The sequence below is a fragment of the Vitis vinifera genome, chromosome 15 (genome assembly GCF_030704535.1).
Source record: "Vitis vinifera cultivar Pinot Noir 40024 chromosome 15, ASM3070453v1".
Lineage (NCBI taxonomy): Eukaryota > Viridiplantae > Streptophyta > Magnoliopsida > Vitales > Vitaceae > Vitis > Vitis vinifera.
This window is the reverse complement of record NC_081819.1, coordinates 17,976,436-18,002,408: the sequence shown is the minus strand read 5'-3', so window position 1 is coordinate 18,002,408 and position 25,973 is coordinate 17,976,436. Positions and strand designations below refer to the sequence as shown.

At 35.8% G+C, this 25,973-nt stretch overlaps 2 protein-coding genes across 3 annotated transcripts; one reads left to right on the top strand and one right to left on the bottom strand.

Annotated features, from left to right (window-relative positions):
- Positions 1-225: 225 nt before the first annotated feature.
- On the bottom strand, positions 226-5,355 carry LOC100243847 (pentatricopeptide repeat-containing protein At1g01970). Of its 2 annotated transcripts, XM_019225400.2 has the most exons (3): positions 5,000-5,349; positions 4,385-4,709; positions 226-1,383 (listed from the first exon to the last, which is right to left on the bottom strand). In XM_019225400.2, the coding sequence occupies exons 2-3, from the start codon at positions 4,649-4,651 to the stop codon at positions 592-594; spliced, it is 1,059 nt and encodes a 352-aa protein (XP_019080945.1). In that variant the 5' UTR covers positions 4,652-4,709; positions 5,000-5,349; the 3' UTR covers positions 226-591. The 2 variants fall into 2 exon arrangements, with proteins under 2 accessions (XP_019080945.1, XP_002273719.2); XM_002273683.3 differs by having other exon boundaries at positions 4,385-5,355.
- A 2,511-nt stretch (positions 5,356-7,866) lies between these two features.
- LOC100250634 (brefeldin A-inhibited guanine nucleotide-exchange protein 2) lies at positions 7,867-25,444 on the top strand. The gene is made up of 11 exons (XM_002279660.4): positions 7,867-9,223; positions 16,599-16,916; positions 17,120-17,465; positions 17,561-17,983; positions 18,085-18,377; positions 18,815-19,088; positions 21,171-21,676; positions 21,809-22,130; positions 22,276-22,657; positions 22,863-23,545; positions 24,590-25,444. The coding sequence occupies exons 1-11, from the start codon at positions 8,043-8,045 to the stop codon at positions 25,199-25,201; spliced, it is 5,340 nt and encodes a 1,779-aa protein (XP_002279696.1). The 5' UTR covers positions 7,867-8,042; the 3' UTR covers positions 25,202-25,444.
- The last annotated feature ends 529 nt before the right edge of the window (positions 25,445-25,973 follow it).

The following is a 25,973-nucleotide window of genomic DNA, read 5'->3' as shown; positions in this document are numbered from 1 at the left end:
TCTTGGTACATTCTAGGAACCAACCATAGCCTAAAACTTGGTAAGGGCGTGCATGTTTGCAATTGGGCCCAAGATTGGATTAACAAATTGTAGGCCCAAACGAACTCTAATAGGCCCATAATGCCATTTACAAAAGCGCGTACATAGGCAATGGGAGCAAAAGGGGCAAATTTTTTTGAATGGCTTTTCATATGCAAAACTGCGTAAGCAGAAGAGGAAAACTGCTAAACCAAAAATAGACAGAAGCACTTTACATTTCATGTAACAATAAGTACTTTTGCATAGCCGTAGAGTTCTCCTTACAAAGCTCAAGCCTACAGGTTGTTGGTACTCTTTAACTGGGCAAATGTTGAGGAACAAAAATGATTACAAAAATTACAGGGGCAAAACCTAGAGTTCTGCATCAAGAAGAGAACCCCAGTTACATTAGTAAACTTGTCAACTGATTGCTGTTTTTCTTGACCATATCTACCAAGCTGATAGGGAAATTATTTTGAGAATCTTACCAAGTTTAGCCAAAAAAACAAAGAATGCATGGACGGGTGAGGCTGGTCCTGATGGAGATGCGTCATCAAAGAGCTTGGAGATGAGCTAGGAAGGGTGAACTTCACAACTGGCTTCCTTTGCAGAATATTCTCTTAGTACAAGTTCCACCTCTTTCACCACCCCTAGCCTCTGAAACCAGGCGGCCAGTAGTTCTGAAGCTTCTTTCCCAAGAACAATACCATCTCTTTCCAAATCTATCAAAAAGTCCAATGCCTTGTTAAGCTTGTTCTCCTTTTCGTATGCAGCCAACATCAGTGCAATAGATTTATCATTAGGTTTGAGACCAGATCTCCTCATATTTTCAAATGCAACATGGGCCTTTTGAGTTTGACCTGCAACTCGATAGGCATTTATAAGGAGAGCACACAGCTTAACATCAGGAGAAATACCCGCAAATTGAATAGCATCAAAGACCCTTTGAGCCCCTTCAGCATCACTGGTATTGGAATATGCTCTTAACAATGCCTTGTAAACTTCCCTTCCAGCATAAATTTCTTTGGCCTCCATTTCTTTCACTAAAATCTCTCCCTGATCAGGCATTCCAGCTCTGATATAGGCCATTATCATTGAACCATAGGACCTTTTATCCAATGGGTGGCCAAGCAGCTTGATCTCTTCAAATGTTTTTTCAGCTAGCTCAAGGTTTCCAGCCTTGCTATACATGTTAATCATGGCAGTCAGGGTTACTTGATCACAGATGAAGCCTCTTCTTTTCATGGCTGATAGGGTATTTTCGGCATCCTGCAGCCTGTTTTGCTTTCCATAACCATCAATTATCTTGGTATAGTCTCGAATGTTGGCTTCAAAAGATTCTTCTAGGAGGGCCAGTTCTGCCACCTAATCGAAGCACCAATAAAATGACTTCAGTTCAGGTAGTAAGAGGTAAATAATACAAAGTATTTCATTTGAATAAACAAAAAGTTATTTCAGAAGAATTTAGTACTTTCAAAGCTCCATCTATTAGATATTGATCTTGGAATACACCTCATGAATATCAACATAAAGCTATATGTCCCAATCATTTGGGGATGAAAACCTGAATCCTTACCTGCTGCTTAGATGTCTCTAGGCCCAAGTTCATAGTTCCAAAACTATCATGAAAAAGTGTGTCGCTATGCAAAAATACTAAAGTATTCTCTTCATGAACATTGTTTAGTTGAAAACAAAAATGTTTCATGGAAAACTTATTCATAGATTGCCAAGCATCCCTGAGATTTACTGCCAAAGTTGTGCATATTTCTAACAACTTTTGGTTTTGAAATGTTAATCATTTGCATCTTCTAGAAACACATTCTAATATCCTGTTTTGCATGTATAACTTGCTCTTTGGTACAGCATCAACCACCTATGGAAGTAGAACTAGTTCTTGGAAATTTTCAGAAACTTGAAATAAAAGAAGGATAAAACATCAATTCACATATAAGCAGAAGCTAATGCAGCTCAATGGCACTGTGAGACCTTATTCATGTGAAACAGAAAAATAGTCAACTAACAAAAATTTTTAAAATAAAAATGCTAGTGAAGAAATGAGTAAAAATAAGCACATTGCTCAAATGATCCATATAGACCAATTCTGCCTAAGTCCTTGTTTGCAATTGCACATCGTATTTACCACCAGACAAGACACCTCAGTATGATTAAATCCAAAGAAGTCCAGATGTCTTAGGAATAATAGGAGGCCGAATATTACAGAAGATGAGCATGGAAAAAAACCATGGCTGTTACAGGCTTATCAATCTTCTCCTTTAGAATAAAGATTTAACAAGGATTTCAGTGAATTCACAATTCCAAATACTCTCCTTCCCATTCCAAAGACAAGAATGAGCAGTTTGATGTTTTTTAATTACTTAACAGGGACACCCCAGGTGGAACAAGCTTCCAAACTGTGAGATGTCAAACTCTCTACAATGGCAGTTCGCTTAACCACATTAAGCCCCTAATGAGTAGGGATATCTGCATTCTATGGATGAATGAAGAATAAGGCAAACAAGCTATTGTCAAAGACCTTAGCCACAGAATAAAGAGGAACCAGCCTCCCAACTGGTAAACTTCCAAAAGAACTTGAATATTTCTTTTAATCCAGGAGTAAAAATTGGTTGTTAGTTTGAAGGCAGAAAGAAATTGCATGGAAAGGTGAGCAGATAGGTGAAGCATAAAAGGTAATGAATTCGAATGTAAAGTTGGCATGTACATTTCTAGTGTTAATTGAAGACATGGTTTTTGAACTGTCAACTCATACAGGGCGGAGGATGGGTAATCAAGTCATTTATAATTGTAGAGTGTTGCAATTAAAATTATATGTTCCAGTGGCCCTTCAGATAAAACCCATGTTCTTAAACAGCCATGTCAGATTCGAGAGGCCCTTTGGGAGGGGAAAAACTCCGGTTTTTATTTTAATTTATTCTGTGGGTTTAAAAAAGTCAGTTGCTGCCCTTGGTGTAGTAAGAAGTCATGTTGATTCAGTGGCAAACATATAAAACCTGACAGAAAGCCTACTGGTAGAAGAATGTGAGAATTGAAGGAAGGTGAGGAAAGAGAACAAAACTGGGGGAATATCATAGACTAAATGATGCTTAGAATCATGAGGGCCCAGAGATGGAATTAGACATGGTAGATGAATGAAAGTGGCAATGAGGAACCACCAAAAGGTATAGAACTACCCATAGCTGATAGAGAAGCTTGTCTGTCCTTCGACAGCATTTCAAACACCCTAACAAGGAATCGAAGCTGGATTCCATCATATGACTCTCCTAAAGTACTAAAGGGCATGTACATTGTTTGGACCACCTAGACTGAATTACAAGATCTTGAAGCCTGAAACAAAGAAGAAGCGATCCACAAAATAAGTCCAGCATATCAGGAATTATGAAATACAAACTTATTGTACCAGTTACTGCTAGGCAAGAAACCAAATGACTGAATTTGACAATATAATTATGAGATGCGTTTGTTCATGAAAGTGTTCTCGTCCAAAAACAATCAAAACCTTAGGGAATTATTTAGTCTAACAATATACTCTTAATGAACAGGACCTCTCAGATAACCTGATCCATCCAATAATGATTGAAATAATCAATTGCAATTATTAATAGCGGGGCAGAAGCAGAAAGAAATAATAGGTGCTGCCATTTTTATAGATATGAGATTAGGAAACATGCAGACAAGAAAAAGGTATGGATAAAAACATGATGGACAGGAATGCTCAATTGTGTCCCATCACAAAATTGAACATCGCCAAAAGATATTGGGGAAATGGGTAATTGTTTCCATAAACAATGAAAAAAAAGTCGTAATTTATTCAACAGACACTGGATTGGTACTCCACCATGAAGAACAGGGTTTTGGAAACAACAGCTCTCTAAGTCAACAAAAGGATAGTTCAATGGTGCGTGTGGAAATTTGTTAATTTTCTAAATATAATTTATAAGTTTAGGTATGTGTATATACATGAAAGAACCATATGGATAAATGATGAACTGGATAATAGGTTTCTTAACAAGAAAAGGACAATACGTATTCCTTAATCAAATTTCATGTAAAATAGAGATGAATTCAAGTAATGGATACAAGCAACTCAAACTCTGAAAAGAGAATCCAACTAACATAGGATAAAACTTGTACCACATACAGTGCACAACGGTATCGTGGTTTTGGTGCAGCGATGGAAGTTCACCAAACAGCAATCATAATGTTCAAATGGAAAGCCAAACACAATATACAGGCGAGAATATAATGTTAAAAACTTCAATTACCATTTAGAAAGAGAAAAGCTCAACTAAAAACTAACTAAGCTATATTCATTCAATAGGAATTTGCAACTAACAAGGAAACAATTCACCTCAAGGAGCAATGGATGATCCAACCTCCCCAGTTCTTTAAGAACTGAGAGCCAGTCAGCTCTCCTTGGCTTCATGATCTTCACCCATGCAGCCAACAAATCAGATAAACTTCTCTCTTCAGGGGAGAAGCATATAATCTGTTTCACTAGGGCCTTACATCTCTTGGTCATCTTCAGCGAGATTTGAGATATGGTCATTTTTTGGGCTTCTGTAATATTAGGGCCTATCTCAATCCACTTATACCTCTTCTTCTCCCCTTCTCCCATCTCTACTGTTCCCTTCTCTTCTACATTGCTTCCAACCAATACTGGTCCAAAATTTAACCTGGAATGGCCAACATTAACTGGTGTCTGAAAGAAAAACTTTTCTGGGAAATGGCAGTTTAGGGTGTTTGTAATTTCATCACCGAATGAACACTTTGGGTATGAATTAGACAGCATAATACAAGCAAAAGAACCCATGAAGAAAGCAAAAAATCCAAACACATACAGAAGCAAATTTAGGTTAACAAATTGACGTTTTCAGAGAAACTAACAATGGGGCGACCACTAAAATTGCAAATCTGAACAAGGGTAACATCAAATTCAGAACATGAAAGAGGGTAAAAGACTCACTGAGGGGGGTATCATGAATCTGTAACTAATTTAGTCGTTTGGAATCTAATCAATATTAATACATGGGGAAATGGGTTCTATATCAAAAGGGCAAGCAGATGACAGTTGCTGAAATAGAAAACTATGTCAAAAAATGCTGATAAATTAGATTTTTCTTCTGGGTTTTTCGGACAGTCAGACAAGTAGAAAGATAGATTTTCTAGGTTTTTCTGATGTAAAGTATCTGGGAAAATTGATTCTCATCTACCCAGATGAAAATTTTATCAGACAGATGAGCAAACAAAAAGGATAACTAGGGTTTTGATTGGTGGATTCTTCTTCACTCTACTGCACGCACGTTCGGGGTACAGATAGTCGGATTTTACGGATATGTTAGAAATAAATTTGGATATAAAATTTCTCAAAAAATTAGAAAAATTATGGAAAAATAAAAAAGATGCTTATTAAATAATAATTGTTTAAGGTATAATAAAATTAAAATATTTGAAATTTGTGATTTTTTTAGCTTTTTAAAAATAAAACTATTTTATAAGAAAAAAATAAAAATAAATATATATAAATATTGAGAGTCTGTTTAATAGTAATTTTATAAAGTATTTTTATATTTCTAATACTTAAAATTTTTTATCATTCAAATCCAAAAAAAATGTAGAAACATTTTCTAAAATTACTGTCAAACATATTCTTAGAGTATGTTTAACAATGATTCTATAAAGTGTCCATTTTTAATACTTTAAAATTTTTTTTTCAAGTATTAGAGAAATTAGAGTGTATTTAACAATAATTTTGTAAAGTGTTTATAATATTTATAATATTTGAAAAATAAAAATTTTCAAATATTAAAAATACTTTATAAAATCACTACTAAACACGTTCTTATAAAGACTAGCTTGTCTTTGTTGGTACACTTAGTCATTAAATTTTTTTATGCACTTAAACTTTTACGAAAATCATCATTTCTTAACCTTAATTTGATCACGTCTTTATAAATTTGGACAATTTCTTATTTTTTATCCAACTAACTTTAATTATTTCAATGTATGTTTTAAATAATTTATATGACGTTAATGACGTTTTTCTTGAAGATTCTCAACCTTGATCTAGATTGGTTTTTAGTAATTACAATGTAGTTGATTGAACCAACTATATTTCATCTGTCGAGGTGCATTTTGTGTACTTTAGACTTCAAATAACATTTTTTTAATCAATTGACATATAGATTCCCATTGATCACCTACATATGCATTTGATGTACAACAACTAATGAATCAATCAAGCTATTTGCTCTGTCGGTTAAATCCAAATTGCCAATTCTTATATTTATTTGTCGTTTGCCTATATATTGACTTATTGCGGTTTTTAAGAACATTTATGATCGAGAGACAAAAATTTCAATTACTTACATACTCATTTTTCCCATTCAAAGTTCTTTCAAGTTTACTATATTCTTAATTTGCAATGCACCTTCAAGTCAATCATAGTTTCTATTGTGAACTTACCTTGCTTCATAAGGTTAAGTAGAGGGGGACAAAGGGGGCCATGGCCCCCTCAACTCATGTATTTTTTTTATAGGTAACATTAAAAAATATATACATCTGGGCCCCCCAAAGTCTCATGTATATTATTATTTTTTCTCGTATATTCCATTTTCAATTACTAGGACTATCAGTAACCTATACATACAAAAGTGAAAAATCTTGTCACTTCATCTCTTTCTAATTGTCGATCCCTTTCTTTATTCTAAAAGAAAATAAGGTGATGTCAAGTAGGTTTTTTTTTTAAAAACAAAAAAAAAATCTCCTAAAAACTTCTTCTACAAAGCTTCTAAAAATCCCTTTCCCAACCCTCTTCTCGACTTGCCCCTACCCACTACCCCCTTGTTGTTCCGATTGCCATCCATTGTCAATGAATTGTCAGATAACCTAATTAACATGTATAATCATAGTGAACAAAATAAGTATAGCAAAAATAACACGTACTTACCAATTGCTCCCCAAACTTTAAATCATATGTTCACCACTAAGGTTGATACTATTTATCTTATATATGTATGGATTACTTAAGGTGTTTGGTAAAAATCCATTAGAACTTCGGAATCTAACAGTAATTATTGAAAGTTTGAAGTTAATAAAACCACCCATTTGATGGGAGTTTGAAGATAATGAATGTACCTAGATGGATTGTTGATACATTTATCCTTTATCATTTTTTTTTACATTTAATGAAATGATTATTTACAATATAATTATATTTAAATTAATAATTTTAATTATAAAATAGTTAAAATATCACATAATTGAATAATAAGATTTTAAAAACACTCTAACAAATTTATAAAAAAACGATTTAATTATTGATATTATTAATAAATATGAATATATTCCCACTTGTCATTTGGAAGTAAGCATTGGCTTATCATACCACCACAATTTTAGACCTTTTCTTCCTTCTATCACATCGACTGCTAAAACAGTTTGATTAAAAATTTAAAACAACATATTTTCAAACAAATTCATTGGGGGACACCTAATGATGCTATTGCTGCAGATAACCGTCATCGATGAACCGGGGACGTAACCGAAAGCAGAGACGACGTCGTCGGCATATAAACGACGTCGTTTAATAGCTGTGGGGCATTATTAAAAAATGGAACTCTAAATACCTGAAATAGCACTATCATTTACAATTTCTTACTATTCTGCCATCTACCTTTAAAGTCACTGTCACTGTCAGTAGGCAGCATGGAACAGCCCTGAAATCAACATAACTCTAGACTTTGCCATTGCGCCAATAGATGAGGGCCTTTTGGTCATTTCACTATACAGAGTAAACTTGGACTTTTACAAGATCTAAATCTACAGCCCATTTTGTCGTCTCCACTCTGTTCTCTGAGTTTCTCCACTACAGCTCCGCGGGTTGGGAACACTGCAACGACGTCGTTTCGCTGGTTAGATACGGCATTGACGAGGCAGGTGAGCTCAGGAAATCAAATTCTCATTAATTTCGATTTCGGATCTGAAACCCTAGCCAGTTAATCTCGGGAATGGCTTCTTCGGAAGCCGATTCCCGCTTAGGACAAGTCATTTCTCCAGCCCTAGAGAAGATCATCAAGAACGGCTCCTGGCGCAAGCACTCGAAGCTCGTCAATGAGTGTAAATTCGTTCTCGAACGAATCACTTCTCCTGAGAAGTCCCTCACCGCCGACGGTGACTCCGATGATGCCGAAGCCTCCGTTCCCGGACCGCTTCATAGCGGCCCGTTTCATTACTCACTCGCCGAGTCCGAATCCATTCTCAATCCGCTCATTGCCGCTGCCTCCTCTGGTGTCCTCAAGATCGCCGATCCGGCCCTCGACTGCTTTCAGAAGTTGATCGTGCACGGCTACGTACGTGGCGAGGCCGACCCTTCCGGCGGCCCCGAATCAAATCTCCTTGCGAAATTGATTGAATCAGTGTGTAAATGTCACGATTTGGGCGACGATGGAGTTGAGCTTTCGGTGTTGAAGACTCTGTTATCGGCGGTTACGTCCATGTCGCTGAGAATTCATGGAGATTGCTTGTTGCAGATTGTGAGGACTTGTTATGATATTTACTTGGGGAGCAAGAACGTTGTCAATCAAACTACGGCCAAGGCATCGTTGATTCAAATGCTGGTGATTGTGTTCAGGAGAATGGAGGCGGACTCGTCCACTGTTCCGATTCAACCAATCGTAGTGGCGGAGCTGATGGAACCGATAGAAAAATCGGATGCGGACAGCTCCATGACTCAGTTTGTACAGGGATTTATCACCAAGATTATGCAGGACATTGACGTGGTTTTGAATCCAGCGACACCAGGGAAGGGGGCAATGGGCGCCCATGATGGGGCGTTCGAGACTACGACAGTGGAGACGACGAATCCCGCTGATTTGTTGGATTCAACAGATAAGGATATGTTGGATGCTAAGTATTGGGAGATCAGTATGTATAAGACAGCATTGGAAGGGAGGAAAGGTGAGTTGGCAGACATTCAGGGGGAGAGAGATGATGAATTGGAAGTTCAGATTGGAAATAAGTTGCGGAGGGATGCTTTTTTGGTGTTTAGGGCGCTATGTAAGCTTTCCATGAAGACGCCTCCCAAGGAGGCCTTGGCAGATCCTCAATTGATGCGAGGGAAGATAGTGGCTTTGGAGTTATTAAAGATTTTGTTGGAGAATGCTGGTGCTATCTTTAGGACCAGTGAAAGGTTTGTTAATCTTAACTATGGCTCTATCCTTTGAAAATTTCCGTGGCTTTTGTCCTTTATGCTTATAGATTGCATTTTAGGGTTTTTATTTAGCCTTCAATTCTCTAGTTGTACGTGAATTTCCTCTGTTTGACAATTCTCAATAGTTTATTGTTAAATTTGTGATGAGTGTGGTCCTTTAAACCATTGAGAAGCAGCAGCCTATGCTTCAATACTTTTTTCTAGGAGTACATAATTGTATATGTATTCTCGCTCAACTTATAGCCTGCACATCAATATTTTTTACAAGTATGTAATTATATATGTATTATTGTTGATCTAATTCCTCCTCTGGATGAAATAAATGTAGAGATTACATATGGGAAAATCTTGGCATAATCAAAAGTCCTCAATGTTTTGTTTGCGTTATTTAACATCAGCCATTTTAGGAATTAAATGGGAATCTTAAGATTTGAAGATTTGACCTGTTGTTTGTCAACCTTATTTGATTAGTATCCTTTGCATACTTCCTATGTACTTTGGTGTGCTTTTGTTGTATCTCTTTCTGTAAATCCTTTTTGTTTGTTTATATATATATATATATATATATATATCACGTGCTTATCAAAAAAAAAAAAAAAAGAAAGAAAGAAAGAAAGAAAAAGATAATCCTGTCGTTTGTCAATGTACTAGCATACTCTCATTTCTGGGTTCTTGGGCATATATCAGTTTGTTCTGAAGTTATTTCTTTTGGTTAGCACGTTATCATGGGAGTGGGGAGATTGGGTTCAAGGGGAGCAAAAAGTTGCTGAGAGCAATCAACAATTTGGCTCTGAGGAGGTAAAGGCAAATGGTGGGCAGGTAGTGAAATGTAAGGATAAATTTATTGACCTAGTTCATGTAAAAAGTAGCCAAAGTTGCTAGGTGGAGTTAGATGCAATGGTGACAGATAACAGTGTGCTGTTTTGATCTAGAAATATCCTTGGTGCATTATGGCTCCATTTAGCAGTTAGCTTGTTTCTCTTTAGAGTAGATATGCACTAATGAATCCAACTTTATGATTATTGAATTATCTCACTGTGAATGAGAGGCTGCATGAACAGAGCTGCCTTTTGGTCAACTAAGAATAGTTAACATTTGTCTTTGACTTCTCAGTTAGATCTTTAACCTAGAGATTAGTTAATATTTGTCTTTGCACTTAGCTAAATCGTTATGCTACAAAGTTTGAAGCTTCTGTGTGCAGTCTTGAATTTCTCTTTCTATGTGTTGTTCTGATTCTTTGGGAAACTTGCTATTTTGTAATCAAAGTTCCTGGCATGAACTTTCTTTTTCCTTGAATTTGTTTATGAAATCCAAGGTTCATATACAGGGATAACATTTGGTTTAATCAGAGTTTCCATAGGAAGGTGACTTTTAATGAAATGCTCTAGAGAAATGAGAATTTACTAATGCCTTTCCCTCTGAATTTTGTGCTAGAAGTGCCTTTCCCTTTGCACTTTGTGCTAGAAGTCAAGTGAGCCAGGTTACAACCTCCTGAAATCTTCGATAATTGCCTTTTAGCCTATGCTATTTGGAAGAGTGCATTTTTTTGGCAGAAATTAAGTAGATAGTTCCCTTCCTTAAATTGATGTTCTACACTCCACCCAAAGAAAATAAGATGGTATTCTATTTTTCAGGAGGTGCTGGTAATTCTGCATTTGGGCTGATAGAAGTAGAATTTTCACAAAGAAACTTGCAACAAGGTTTTGTATGGAAAAGATTTTTTTGTCTTTGAGGAATTTTAAGGGAGGCTGATGCCTGTTGGTTTACTGGAATGATAGGTAGTTTGTTAGTTAGAAATGAGGACTTTTGGCTGATCTTGGTTATGTTAGGTTTATTGCTGTTTTTAGATGTCATATGTGGAAAATGTTCATTGATTTGTTTTAATCTTCATGTTGTAGAGAAGCTATTAAGGTGGAAAAATGAATCCTTTAGATATGTTCACAGACATGGAGAAGTCTTGGTTTGTTGAATCTTATCTTAAAGTCTTGCAAATCTACTATTGTAATCAACCTCTTTTATTGTTTGATTGAGTTGTAAGGAGTTGTTTTTTTGTGTATCCTTCTTCTTTTTTGGCCTTAGGCGCCTTGTATACACCGTGTATACTTTTGCGCACCCTTTGGTAGGCGCTTTTAATATGATTGCTTTTAGCAATAAAAATGCCTATTATATAGGGCATGTAAATACATGATATATTATGAAAGGTATTGAATCTATAAGCTTTTGATGGGTAGGTTTTTGTGGATCATCTTCAATACATTGATGGTAATATGATGGTTGTGCATTGGCAAAAATGGGACCCTTTAGGTCTCTAAGGAGTTTTTTCCTTTATTTTTTGTTTTGATTTTGATAGAAAATGAAAGCTCTTGAGAGCAATAAAAGAAACATAGCAGGTGAAAGATCAGGTTGTTGAAAGGGAAACAAACAAAATATACCACATTTCTGGATAAGACAGTTTAGGATCTTAAATTTGCATTAGAGAGAGTATGGAGAGCATGATGGTGATCATTACTGATTCTAAGTCCTTTGAGCTTCGCTCCATATGGGTAAAGGGGCAAGTAGGGGTGCTGATGGTGGAAAGAGGTGAAGGCTATCAGAGATGGATGAAGATGAAAAGAGGGGTATTAGGATGGCTTTGGGAGACCCTTGATCTCTAGTGTAAGTGGAGGGGGAAAAACTGATTAAGGGAGAAATGAAGGACTATGACAGATGGTTCAAGATTGAAATGCATCAAAAGGAAGCTGGTCGTTACTTGTTCTTAGTTATATTAGAGAATGATAGAAGATACTGTGGCCTGATTGGGAATGTTTTCAAAAACAGTTCTTTGATGTGTTCTAGATCAGAAATTTGTTTGGGAACTTTGAATGTTCTCAACCTGTTTTTTGTATTTCCAAATATTCTTAAAAATAACTTTTATTCATGGTATTTTATTTTCAATAATTTTCCATATTTGTACAATCATATTTTAAAACAGTCCACTAGAAAACAAACGAAAACAAGTGAAAACAATTTATTAAAAAAAAAAGTAAAACAATTGAAAACAATTAAAATATGTTCTAAAAAAGACCGCTTGTTTCAAAATAAGTTCTCAAAAATATGTTTCCTATCAAGAAATTACTGAATGTGTTTTTGAATCTAGATAACAATTTTATGTTTTTAAGAGTAGAAAACTATTTTTAAAAACAATTTGCTTATTTTGGTATATTTGGAAATAATGTAATTGAAGGACTTCCAATGAGGAAGAGCTCGTAGATCAAAGAATGAAGAAGTTCTTAATTAAATTATTATTAGAGTGGCCTCATGGTCCATTAGAAATAAAGAACCCCTCTATTTGGATTTCTCAGATGCTCTTCCTTGTGGATAACTTGGCTTGTTTTTATAGGCTAACCTTGTATTTGTTTGGTGCTTGTGTTGTGATGTTTTGTGTTTATAGCCTTTATACACCTCTTTTTGGTGCTTCTTAATACATGCTCTTGTTGTTTATCAGGAAAAAAAAATCATTTTGTGAAGGTACAAAAAGTAGGGATTTTTTTTTTATAGGTAAATGATAGAATATATTAAAAAATGTTGACAAAATGGTGCAACAAAGTACACACAAAGTATACAAAAAAGGCCAAAAGGCTAGCTAGGGAGAAAAGGGAAGCAAGGGAAAAGCGAAAACAAACCACCCTACCAACCTTTGATGAAAATATCGGTAATCACGGATATATTGATACTTTGATTTTACGGATATATCGGAGATATATCAATAGATATTTTGGAAAAATTTTTTGGTTAACCAAAAATTGATCAAAACTCATGAAAATGTAAGAAAAATATCATAACAATGTAATTGGAAGTATAGTAGACATTTTAAAGTTGTTATGTTAAAAAATTTGATATATGTATGATATACTTTATCATATTTGATAATAATATCGTATGCGTCAATAAAAAAATATGAATTTTATAAAAGTACATTTATTATTAAATTACATCAAATATTATTCCATAATAATATTGTGATATTTAATTATAATATGTCTAATTTTAAAATATATTTAATATTAAAATTATGATCTATTTAATTCAATTTTGTATTAAATGATATAAAATAAATGATATATATGTATAATTGTTTTTGATATTTATATATCTTATATTTAATTAATATATAAGTGATATAAAAAAAAAGTTAAGACAATTATCACCATAATTTTTATATTTTTAGTGTGCAATTGAATTAAATTTAAAAATAAAATAATTAAAATTAATTTGTTTATTAAAATATTTTGTTTTTATCACGGTATTTGTATATGTTAATTCTAGTGCACATCGTGTCATAAATGGCAAGGTAGTCCAATGGTGAGTGGGGATCTCTAAAGTCTTGTTTGGGCAGCTGGGTGAGGGTTTGAGTCATGCGCCTTGCAATTCAAAATTTGAATTTTGAAGGTTGATTTTTTTGAAAAAATCGGTGAAATTTTGGTGATTTTTTGCAATTGTCGGCGATTTTTTGAGAATTTCGCCGATTAATCAGACCCAGCTGATATTTTGGCAATTTTTGCCGATTTTTTCCTATATTTCTTCATGCTGTTTTTTTGTATCGTTGGTCACTAAAACACGAAATTTTACGAAATTTTGTCGATTTTTTCCGAAATTTTCATCCATGCTACCAACAACTAAACCACCACACTCTAGAAAACTGAATTATCGCTGGCAGGAAAGACCGTAATACAACCAAAACCAATACCAAAAGAAACATCTAAAGCCTAGGTAGGAATAGAAAACACCCATGAGCCCTTTTGCAATGAAAACCCCTCAACCAAGCTAGGAGCAAAGAAGTGAGCTCATATTGAAAGAGCTGGAAACCCACTGCTCCTGCCCCTTCCCTTGACTGAGAGAGGAGAGCACTTGTAAATTGTAATTAACCGAGCATTCTAGTTTTCGGATTTCGCAGTCCAAATGAGTAGACGAGAATATTTTCCTCTTTCCCCCTGTGACCTTAACCCTACAATCTTTTCTTGACTCCATCTTTCTTAGAAGGGTACTAATTTCCTTTTCAAAACTTGCCACTGGCAACTCCAAAAATCTGTTGAGATTGGCAAACTTATTGGGAAGGCTAACAAAGCTAAGCTCCTTCCCCACCGAAATGCAACAAGCCTCCATGGCTTTAGAGGCCTCCATTGCCTCAGCCTTGACCACCAATTCCTTACCCAAAGGACCCCTTTGCAACAGTGCTCGTAAGATCCAACATCCTTCCATCTTGGAGTATCATTCTTCACGACCAAAAACCAAAAGCCCAAAGGCCTTAGCTTTAACTAACATGCTAGTACGATATTGAGATCGTGCGACCCAGTAGGAGAAAAAGGAGGAGAAAAGGTGGGGTGGTGTTGAAAACCAACCTTTGAAACCTAATTCTTCTGCCATGAGTGCTTCATCAACTCCTGAAACCCACTTTGTTCGACCTAAACATGTCACCTTTAGGAAGGGATCGACGAAAAGTACACCAAAGAGTTATTAGAAGCCCCACTAGCAGGAGATCTCAGAAACCTTTCTAGGGATTTCTTAACCATGGTCCCAAAAACACTGGGCCGACCCTCTAAAAGATTCAAGAGACACAACCTAGACTTGGAAAGGGCACCTTGGCTCCCTCTAGGTGACCTTAAGGAATTTGCCATAGGTTGGCCCTAGAAAGAGCCGATACAAGAAGCAGGGATGGACAACATACAGTGGAAAAAAAGATAAGAATGGATGATTGCAGGTGAAAAATCGTATTACAATTCCTACATGCTGAGAATAATGACCTCTTCCTTGCCAAAGAAATGTGGGGTTCTCATGGCTATATGAGGACTTGCTTGAAGCAATATAGGGGAAGATTCGAACTATAGATACTCTCATAAGGAGAGGATGAATGATGGTTTATAGATATAGCCTTTGTATGGTAAGTGAAGAATCAGCCAATCACATATATTTATCAAAAAAAAAGAAAAAAAGAAAAAGAATCACCTAATGACATTTTAATCCATTGTAATAAAACCAGAAAGTTGTGGAATTTATCATAAGCAATTTCTAAGATGTAGTGGACTTTTCCATTTTCTGTGGAAGATCTATTGGGCAGAAGCTTGGGGTTTTGGACAAGAGTTGAGAGGACGTTTGGTGCATGGCCACCTTATGATTCTATTGATGAACGTGAAGATAATGTAATAGATGGATTTTCAATGCGGAAGAGCTGCCTTATTTGAGATTGAAGTAGATCTGCATTAAATTCCTATTGGAATGATCTCATGCCTCAGTAGAAATGGAGAATTGTACATTGTTGGACGTTTTTACAGGGCCTTAATTGTTGATCAGTGGGTTTTAATGGTGGCTGGCTTGTTTAGTTTAGTTTTCTTTTCTATTCATTTGCCTGTCGTATGCCACCTGTGTACGTAGAGTGTGCTCCCTTTTTGTTAGGTGCTTCCTAGTATATTGTCCAAAAAAAAAAAACTAAAATAGAAGAAAAAAATTATTGTTGATTCAAGTGAGATTTATTTTGGAAAAAGTAGATTTGCCTTTTGATTTTTGGTATTCTATTGAAAAAAAAATTAAAATATCTCTTTTTAAAGTTTTAATAGAGACTAAAAAGTAAATTTGGAGTTTTTTTTTTTCTGCTGAAAGAAGGGTTGAATTTTTGTTGTGTAATATTGAGAGAATGGTTTTGTTTTTTTATAACTCTGATAGATGTTAATATCCTCAGTGATGCGGAGTTGCATGCTATTATAATCTTATTATTCTTTGCTATTCCTTTAACTTGTCATGCCTGGTTTTGCTTTATTTATTGTGAAGATGTAGGTTCCCTGTCTTTCCCTAGTTGATTGATGCCTGGTTGAATCTATTTTTCATAGATTGGTTGGGTCATTGTTGAGGGAGGGAGCATTTTTTGTTCCCCTCTTTTCTGTTTAGCATTTTGGTGCTCATTGTATACAACCTATGTACTTCTGTATGCTATTAACGCTAATTAATACACTCTCTTATTTATAAAAAAAAAAAGAAAAAAAAGAAAATTGATAGCTCAACTCAAAATAAGTTTTCAATCACTAGTAGTACTACGGACCGAAAATTGTACAAATTTGTTTTTACTGAAATTTGTTTTAGTTGGTAGGCAATAGATTGGTTCGTGGCGTTTCTTTTTTGAGTATGTCCATCTTATCATTTCATGTGCCTATAGTGAACAATAGCATACATTTCGATATGACTTCTATATTTTATTTAATGCTATATTTCTTGAAAGTTCTTGCTCTTTAAATGTGCTCCTTATTGTTAGTTTAGAATTATTTTTCTATTAATGGAGTCCTCAAATTTTAATCATGGTCTCCTGGATATGCTGGTGGTAACACAGATTCTTAGGTGCCATTAAGCAGTATTTGTGTCTATCATTGTTGAAGAACAGCGCTTCGACTCTTATGATTGTTTTCCAGCTTTCTTGCTCCATTTTCATTAGTCTGGTGTCAAGATTTAGAGCTGGATTGAAGGCAGAAATTGGAGTATTTTTTCCTATGATTGTTCTAAGAGTTCTGGAAAATGTTGCTCAACCAAACTTTCAGCAGAAGATGATAGTGCTTCGGTTTCTAGAGAAACTCTGTGTTGATTCACAGATTTTAGTAGACATATTCATCAATTATGATTGTGATGTCAATTCATCAAACATATTCGAGAGGTATGTCCTGTTTGGTTTTTTTTGTTGATACAAATATTCAATTATACAAAAGCACTTCTGGTTGTAAAAAATTTCAGTTGGTGGCAAAGCTCTTTGTTACAATGTTTTTCTTCTGTCCTAATGGTTTTGAGTATGGTTGAGTTGGCTAAGGTTTAAATTTTTATATGGGTTGGTGTCCTTCACTTCATTATTGTTACTTCCAGAATGGTCAATGGACTTCTTAAAACTGCTCAAGGTGTCCCTCCAGGCGTTGCCACTACACTGTTACCACCTCAAGAAGTGACCATGAAACTTGAAGCTATGAGATGCCTAGTTGCTATCTTGAAATCAATGGGAGACTGGATGAACAAACAGTTGCGCATTCCTGATCCTCATTCTACAAAGAAAATTGAAGCAGTTGAGAACAGCCCAGAACCTGGAAGTCTTCCTGTGGCAAATGGGAATGGGGATGAGCCTGCCGAAGGATCTGATTCTCATTCTGAAGCTTCAGGTGAAGTTTCTGATGTTTCAACAATTGAGCAACGACGGGCTTACAAGCTCGAACTTCAGGTAAATGCAAGGCAACCTTTTGGGTGCAAGCAGTACTATCTTCTGTTCTTTCAATTACCCAGTTCTCATGGAATCTAATGTAAAATTCCTGGCAGGAAGGTATAGCTCTTTTCAATCGGAAGCCTAAAAAAGGAATTGAGTTCCTTATTAATGCAAATAAGGTGGGAAACACACCAGAGGAGATAGCAGCTTTCCTTAAAAATGCATCTGATTTGAATAAGACTTTGATTGGTGATTATCTTGGGGAAAGGGAAGAGTTATCCTTGAAAGTGATGCATGCATATGTGGATTCCTTTGATTTTCAAAATATGGAGTTTGATGAGGCAATCAGAACTTTTCTACAGGGCTTTAGGTTGCCTGGTGAGGCACAGAAGATTGATAGAATTATGGAAAAATTTGCTGAACGCTATTGCAAATGTAATCCAAAGGCTTTCACTAGTGCAGACACAGCCTATGTCCTTGCTTATTCTGTTATTATGCTGAATACCGATGCTCATAACCCGATGGTTAAGAATAAGGTATACTCAAAAATTTAATTTGAAGTTATGAGATGTTTAATATCATAACTTGCTGAATTTCTGTTTATTATTAATTTTTTTTTGGTCATTAAAATATGCAGATGTCGCCTGATGATTTTATAAGAAACAATCGTGGCATAGATGACGGAAAAGATTTACCTGAGGACTATATGAGATCATTGTATGAACGGATATCAAGAAATGAGATTAAAATGAAAGAAGATGACTTGGCTCCTCAACAGAAGCAGTCTATGAATGCAAACAGAATTTTAGGCCTGGACAGTATTCTAAATATTGTGATCCGTAAGCGAGGGGAAGACAATCATATGGAGACCAGCGATGATCTTATTAGGCACATGCAAGAACAGTTCAAAGAGAAAGCTCGCAAATCTGAGTAAGATCAATAATGCATTATTGTGCTTCAGTTATAAATGCTTTGCCTGCTTATAAAAAAAAAAACAAAAACAAAATACAAATGCTTTTCGTGCCCTAGGATACCAGTGGAAAATTCTATTTTTAGCAGAGCTTAGAACTGAACTCAGTTTATTCTAGTTTATGAGGGACTGGCTATAGAAATTATTTTTTTTTGCTTTTCTGCTCCATGTATGATGGTAATACTGAGGCCATGAGTCCTTCCCTCTCTACTGCAAAAGAATACTTTTTGGTCACCTCTTATCTTTGCAGCATGGCTTAATTAAGCCAGGTCACTTCATGCTGGTGCAGTCATCAATCTTTTGTTTTACATGCCCTAAGTTGAGTTGTGTATGCTGGCTGTGTGAGCAACCTTTTGGATTTTCTTCTCGATGTTTACTTGCTTTGGAAAATTTGTAGGTCAGTTTATTATGCTGCAACAGATGTAGTGATCCTTAGATTCATGATTGAAGTATGCTGGGCTCCCATGTTGGCTGCCTTCAGTGTTCCGCTTGACCAAAGTGATGACGAAATAGTGATAGCCCAATGTCTTGAAGGCATTCGTTGTGCAATCCATGTTACTGCAGTAATGTCCATGAAGACTCATAGAGATGCTTTTGTGACTTCACTAGCAAAGTTTACCTCCCTCCACTCACCTGCTGATATCAAACAAAAAAACATAGATGCCATCAAGGTTAGTTTCTTGTTACATTCTATCTTAAATGCTGTAGAGGTTGGGAATAAGCTAAAATTGAATTAGTTAGCGGTCCTACTTGAGTTTTTCTGTTAAGAGGTTTGATTTATCATTGATTTCTTTTCATAGTAAATGAAAATTGCTTGTGTTGCATGGAAATAGAAGGTTATATTAATCTGAGCAAATTAAAAAAAAGAGGTAGAAAATTATACATTCACTACCATCTTCTCTTATACCAAAGTGTAGAATGTTAATATCGTTGTTGTAGTTTTTGTTACTTTTCATCTACCAGTTTGACCTAGAAGCTTAAGCTTTTAGGTAATGTTCTAATAATGTATATTAAGAACTTGTCATAAAGCCCTAACACCCTTATGGGCAGCCTGCCTTTGGCAAACAAGGTTGAGGTTTGAACTCATCAGCCCTTGAGGCTCAATGCTCTGATACCATGTTGAGCTACTAATTTGACCCAAAAGCCTAAGCTATTAGGTAATAGGACAACAATGTATATTGAGCCAACTAGGCTTAAACCATCAATAGTCATTATTTTATTTGAGATATATTTGGTACAGAAGATCAGACATCAAGGTCTCCCCATTACTACTACTGCTATCGGAATTATTAATATTGGTTTTTTTTGTGAGCCACTTTTTTATATAATATATCACTTCTCTCTTAGTTTTCATCTGTTAATCTTATGATCCAGCCATAAAATTTCAAAAGCTTACATGGCCAAACTGAACCTTATGACAAGCTTACTGTCTGCAACCTCCCCGCTCCCTCCTCAATCCCCTGTCATCTGAGCATGCCTTAGAAGAGTGGATTAGAGCCAATTTCTGTATATTCAGTAACATTGCTTCTGTTTTAACTTCACAATGCTTGAAAAGCTTACATGACTAAACTCCGCAGTCTGAAACCTATTCCATGCTCCCAACCCTTTACCACCTGTGCAGTTTTCAGTAAACTACTACTAAACATACAGTGAGTGCTGCTACTACTTAACATACTGCTGCTGTTTTTACTAAATATCCTGCTGGTGCTACTTATATTTCTTAACATACTGCTGCAACCACTGACCATACTTCTACTACCACTTAACATACTGCTATGAATACTAAACATACTGCTATCATATCAACCTATAAGAATCTTGGCATCCTTTTTTCTTTTCCTATTCTGAAGTTGAGGCACACTTTAATGAATATTACTCTGTTCAGAATTGAGACCTGCTACAAAAAATCTGGACATCCTTTGTTCCATATTCTGAAGTTAATAAACACTACTTTGTTTGGATAGAGATGGATACAAAGGTGATAATAAACACTGGATTAATAGGATAAAAACTCTATAATTATGCTGCATGTTATGGTTAATAACCATCTTGTTGATTCATCTTCATGATTAGGCCAGCTATCGACATCTAACAGGCTCCCTTTTGCTTTCTAGCAACATCTTTTGGAAAAGGCATTATTATGGGGTAGTGGCCAATCAATTTATTGGTCTTCTGGAAATTGAATCATATTTGAATTTGTTCCCTCATAGAAAAGATTTGTTATCTTAAGGAAAAGAGTGTGCACTACTTCAGCTGAAATAGCATGCTATATTGTGCTGGAAGCAACTGATATAGTGAGAGCCCAGGCTAAAAAGAAGAAAAAGGGAAAACCAACTGATACTTTAAGAACTTGAGAAAAGGGAGGGAATAGGATAGATTTGTATGATAGATGACAAATTGTGGAAGGAAATGAATTAATGTCCACGAATGAATGGGAACTGAACATGGCTAACGCAAATACTGGCCAGGTAATTGTTTTCTTCAATTGGCGTGTTTGAAATTACCAGTAGAGAGAGTTACTTATGTAGATAATAAATGTATTAAGACCCATGCCCTCAACATTTATAATGGAGAAAGAATTATTTCTTTATGATTTGTGTTAAGAGATCTTTAACAAGTGATGACATATATGCTATTTATAATTTGGTTTTACTATGGTGTGAGCGATAAATTCTTGAATTTTAAGCAAATGACCATTTGCTTTTAAATCTGAAGTTGTGATTGTGATTTGGCATTCTACTTTGTTTGTACAGGCAATAGTTACTATTGCAGATGAAGATGGGAACTACTTACAGGAGGCCTGGGAACATATTTTGACATGTGTGTCTCGGTTTGAGCATTTGCATCTCTTGGGAGAGGGTGCTCCCCCAGATGCTACTTTCTTTGCAATCCCTCAGAATGATTTAGAGAAATCAAAACAGGCCAAGTCAACCATCCTTCCAGTTCTAAAAAAGAAGGGACCTGGAAAGATTCAATATGCTGCCGCAGCTGTGAGAAGGGGTTCATATGATAGTGCTGGTATTGGTGGCAATGCTTCTGGGGTGGTTACATCTGAACAGATGAATAATTTGGTCTCCAACTTAAATATGTTGGAACAAGTTGGAAGCTCTGAAATGAATCGGATATTCACACGAAGTCAAAAATTAAATAGTGAGGCAATAATTGACTTTGTTAAGGCTCTCTGCAAGGTCTCTATAGAAGAATTGCGATCTGCATCTGATCCAAGAGTTTTTAGCCTTACAAAGATTGTTGAGATTGCGTATGAATCATTCTCAATTTGTCTTGTTCATGTTTTAGCATACCATATTAGTGCTTCATTTATTATTTATATTTGTCAGCTGCTATTAAAAATTTTGCTAAAATTCTAAGTGATTTGTTTTCTTTTACACAGGCACTATAACATGAACCGTATCAGGCTTGTGTGGTCAAGCATCTGGCATGTACTCTCAGATTTCTTTGTAACCATTGGCTGTTCAGAGAACCTTTCAATTGCCATTTTTGCAATGGACTCTTTACGCCAGTTATCAATGAAATTCCTAGAGAGGGAAGAGTTGGCAAATTATAATTTTCAGAATGAGTTTATGAAGCCTTTTGTCATTGTTATGCGTAAGAGTAGTGCTGTTGAAATCCGAGAATTAATCATCAGATGTGTCTCTCAAATGGTTTTATCCCGTGTCAATAACGTTAAATCAGGATGGAAGAGCATGTTCATGGTATTGAAATCTGTCCAATCTGTAGTTTTCTATTAAAGAATATGCAAGTGAGGGAGTGATTTTAGTTCTTCAATTTGATTTCATCATTGATTTTATTTGGTGAATGGCTATGTTAACAGATTATTAATGTGAATATTTTTTTCAGGTCTTCACAACAGCAGCTTATGATGATCATAAAAACATAGTACTCCTGGCCTTTGAAATAATTGAGAAGATTGTGCGAGACTACTTCCCCTACATTACTGAAACTGAGACCACGACATTCACTGATTGTGTAAATTGCCTAATTGCATTCACTAATAGTAGATTCAACAAAGAGATTAGTCTGAATGCTATTGCTTTTCTTCGGTTCTGTGCGGCAAAACTTGCAGAAGGTGATCTTGGCTCCTCATCAAGGAACAGAGACAAGGAAGCTCCTGGGAAAATTACTCCATCTTCACCTCAAGCAGGAAAAGATCGGAAACATGACAATGGAGAGTTGACAGACAGGGATGATCATCTCTATTTTTGGTTCCCCCTGTTGGCTGGTAAAGAAAATGCATAAATTGGCATTTGCATGGTAGAAAGCATTTTTCTGTATAGCTCAAGTTTTCAAACTGGATTACATGCTTAATACCTTTTAATGCACCTGTTCTTTGGACTTGAGTACACATGCTGTATGAAATCTTCAGTCATTTGCCTTTTTCTTTTTGTTCTTTATAATCAGATACTTTCTGTCTTTTCTCTGTGCAGGGCTGTCAGAACTGAGCTTTGACCCAAGGCCTGAAATCAGAAAGAGTGCCCTACAAGTGCTGTTTGACACTTTACGCAACCATGGTCATCATTTCTCTCTTCCTCTGTGGGAAAGAGTGTTTGAATCAGTCCTTTTTCCAATATTTGACTATGTTCGGCATGCTATTGATCCTTCTGGGGGGAACATGTCTGGGCAGCTTGATGGTGACAGTGGTGAGCTTGATCAAGATGCATGGCTTTATGAGACATGCACATTGGCCCTCCAATTAGTTGTAGATCTTTTTGTTAAATTTTATGATACTGTCAATCCACTTTTGAGGAAAGTGATGATGCTGTTGGTTAGTTTCATCAAGCGTCCTCACCAAAGCCTTGCTGGTATTGGAATTGCTGCATTTGTCCGTTTGATGAGTAGTGCTGGGGATCTCTTTTCTGATGAAAAATGGCTAGAAGTGGTTTTGTCATTAAAAGAAGCAGCCAATGCAACACTTCCGGATTTCTCCTATATTGTTAATGGAGACGGCATGGTCCAGAATCTTGAAGAATCTTCAAGTAGGCAAAGTAATGGGGAGTCTGCTGGGTCTGGTACTACTGATGATGATTCAGAGGGTCTGAAGTCACACCGTCTTTATGCTGCTGTTTCTGATGCCAAGTGCCGAGCTGCTGTTCAGCTTTTACTGATTCAGGTAGGTTTCTTTTTTTGGATGTTATGTCCTTTTTCCTATGATGAATTTATAGCAAATATGTATGACATGTTTAGGGGTGGAAAAGTTTGATACGATTCACCAACATGACTCGAAGCCAACACATTTTTTGTGGGTTTGGGTTAAGTGTAATCGTGTTTGGGTCAAATTCTTGTTGACCTATGTAACCTATTTTATAAATTGGTTGTTTTTTGGATCAACCTATGTAGCATGAATTTGACCCGAATTTTTACCTATTTAATAATCACGTTGATTAGCTCATTATAATTCTAATCTATTTAATTCATATATTACTCATTTAAAATTTGATTTTGAATAAATAGATCAATTGAGTTATAAACATGTCAAGTTGAGAGGTTAATCATATAAACTCATGAAAGACTTGACTTAATTATTAAATATGACTTGATTATTAAATGGGTTAAATGAGTTAGATGACATGTTTCCTGTTAAATAATTAAACAGTACTTGAGTTTCTGTTTCTAACCTAATTATTATTTGTGTCGTGTTTGGGTTAATCTATTTAGTTAACTACTTGAACTTTAACACAACCCACCAACATGAATTGCCACCCCTAGGCATGTTCTGTTAGCTTGCCAATTATGTCTGAGCTCGCTAATTTTATGCTTTATTACCTAGTTAGAAGGTATACATATTGGCTTATTGGGGTAAGCCAAATGGTGTCAAGTTCATTGTAAGACATTTTTTATTCTGGAGTTAGATCCTTACAAACAAAGACAAGAATAATATCGATAGAACTCCTGGGCAAGATGCTTTTGATGAAATGAGTGAAGTGATAAGAAGCCTCCTGAATGAGAATGACAGGAATAAAGGTCTGACATTCATAATAAGTTGGTCTTTTTTAGCCTTATAAATATTTATTTGAATTTTGGAGAAACTTGTAATGATCCAAGGAGAGAATATCTTACTAGCTATACTATATATTTCAATTTTACCGCATTACGATTTATGTTACTGTTTCAATTTTCTCAACATGAATATAAACTCTCTAATTAAATTTGACAGGCGGTTATGGAGATCTACAACATGTATAGGCCTCGACTTTCAGCAAAAAATATCATAGTCCTCTTCAATGCGATGCATGATGTGGCATCCCATGCTCACAAGATAAACAGCAATACCATACTAAGATCAAAGCTACAGGAGCTAGGGTCCATGACACAGATGCAAGATCCCCCATTATTACGCCTTGAGAATGAGTCCTACCAGATTTGCCTCACACTCTTACAGAATCTTATACTGGACAGACCTCCGAGTTATGAAGAGGCTGAAGTGGAGTCCTACCTGGTTGACCTTTGCCATGAGGTCCTACAATTCTATGTTGAAACTGCACGCTCAGGACAGATACCCGAATCATCTCTAGGTGTGCAGCCCAGATGGCTGATCCCTTTGGGTTCTGGGAAACGAAGGGAATTGGCTACCCGTGCACCTCTTGTTGTGGTAACTCTCCAGGCTGTTTGTGGTTTGGGAGACACATCATTTGAGAGGAACTTGGCTCAGTTCTTCCCACTACTTTCCAGTTTAATAGGCTGTGAACATGGGTCAAATGAGGTTCAGGTAGCCCTTAGTGAAATGCTGCGCTCGTCAGTGGGTCCTGTTTTGCTAAGGTCATGTTGATATTGGTTAGCAAGACCTGGCCCCCATTTTGATATGTATGATATTTCTATCCAAGTCTTGCAGTTTCTATTTTCTTCTCTCTCCTGCCTTATAATAATATTGTTATTGGAAATTTAGTTTGATAGCGTATGAAGAGTTACCATTGGTTTTGATTTGCCTAGTGCTTCTGAACCTTATGTAGTTTATTCCGGGGGCATAGCTCATTCAGAATCCCAAGATTTTATCAGGCGTTTTGATGTTGTATTGCTAGAGTGTTACAAAATGAGTTTCTAACAAAAATTTCATGTAAAAATTGCCTATTGAGCATAGATGCAGAGATTTTCTCTGGTTATGCTGTGGTTTTCTTTTGCAGGCAAATGTTTTCTTTTTCTGACTTGGAAATGCACTTGGAGATGGAGGACAATTCTTCCTCTGGCAGACGCTGATAATGACTTCCAACATTTGTGTCCTGACTTATTCTCGAATGAGGTAGCTTGAGTAGGTGAAGTGTTTAAATTTCATCACCCAATTCTTGGTTTTTAAATGCAACTATGATAGTAAATACTGATTGGTCATTAGCTTTAGGCGTCTTATTTTCCTTAACCATTTTTTTAGCTTTGTATGAGTCAGATGCCTACATATTCATGGAATTTCTAGTTTACTAGACATCTGGAATTCTTGGGAAAGCCTTGCCCTGATGCTCAATAAAATTCACCTAGATGAAAATATGATATGCTATTTAATAAGTTATTGAAATATTGAATAACGTATGAAGTATTGTTTTTGCTTATTT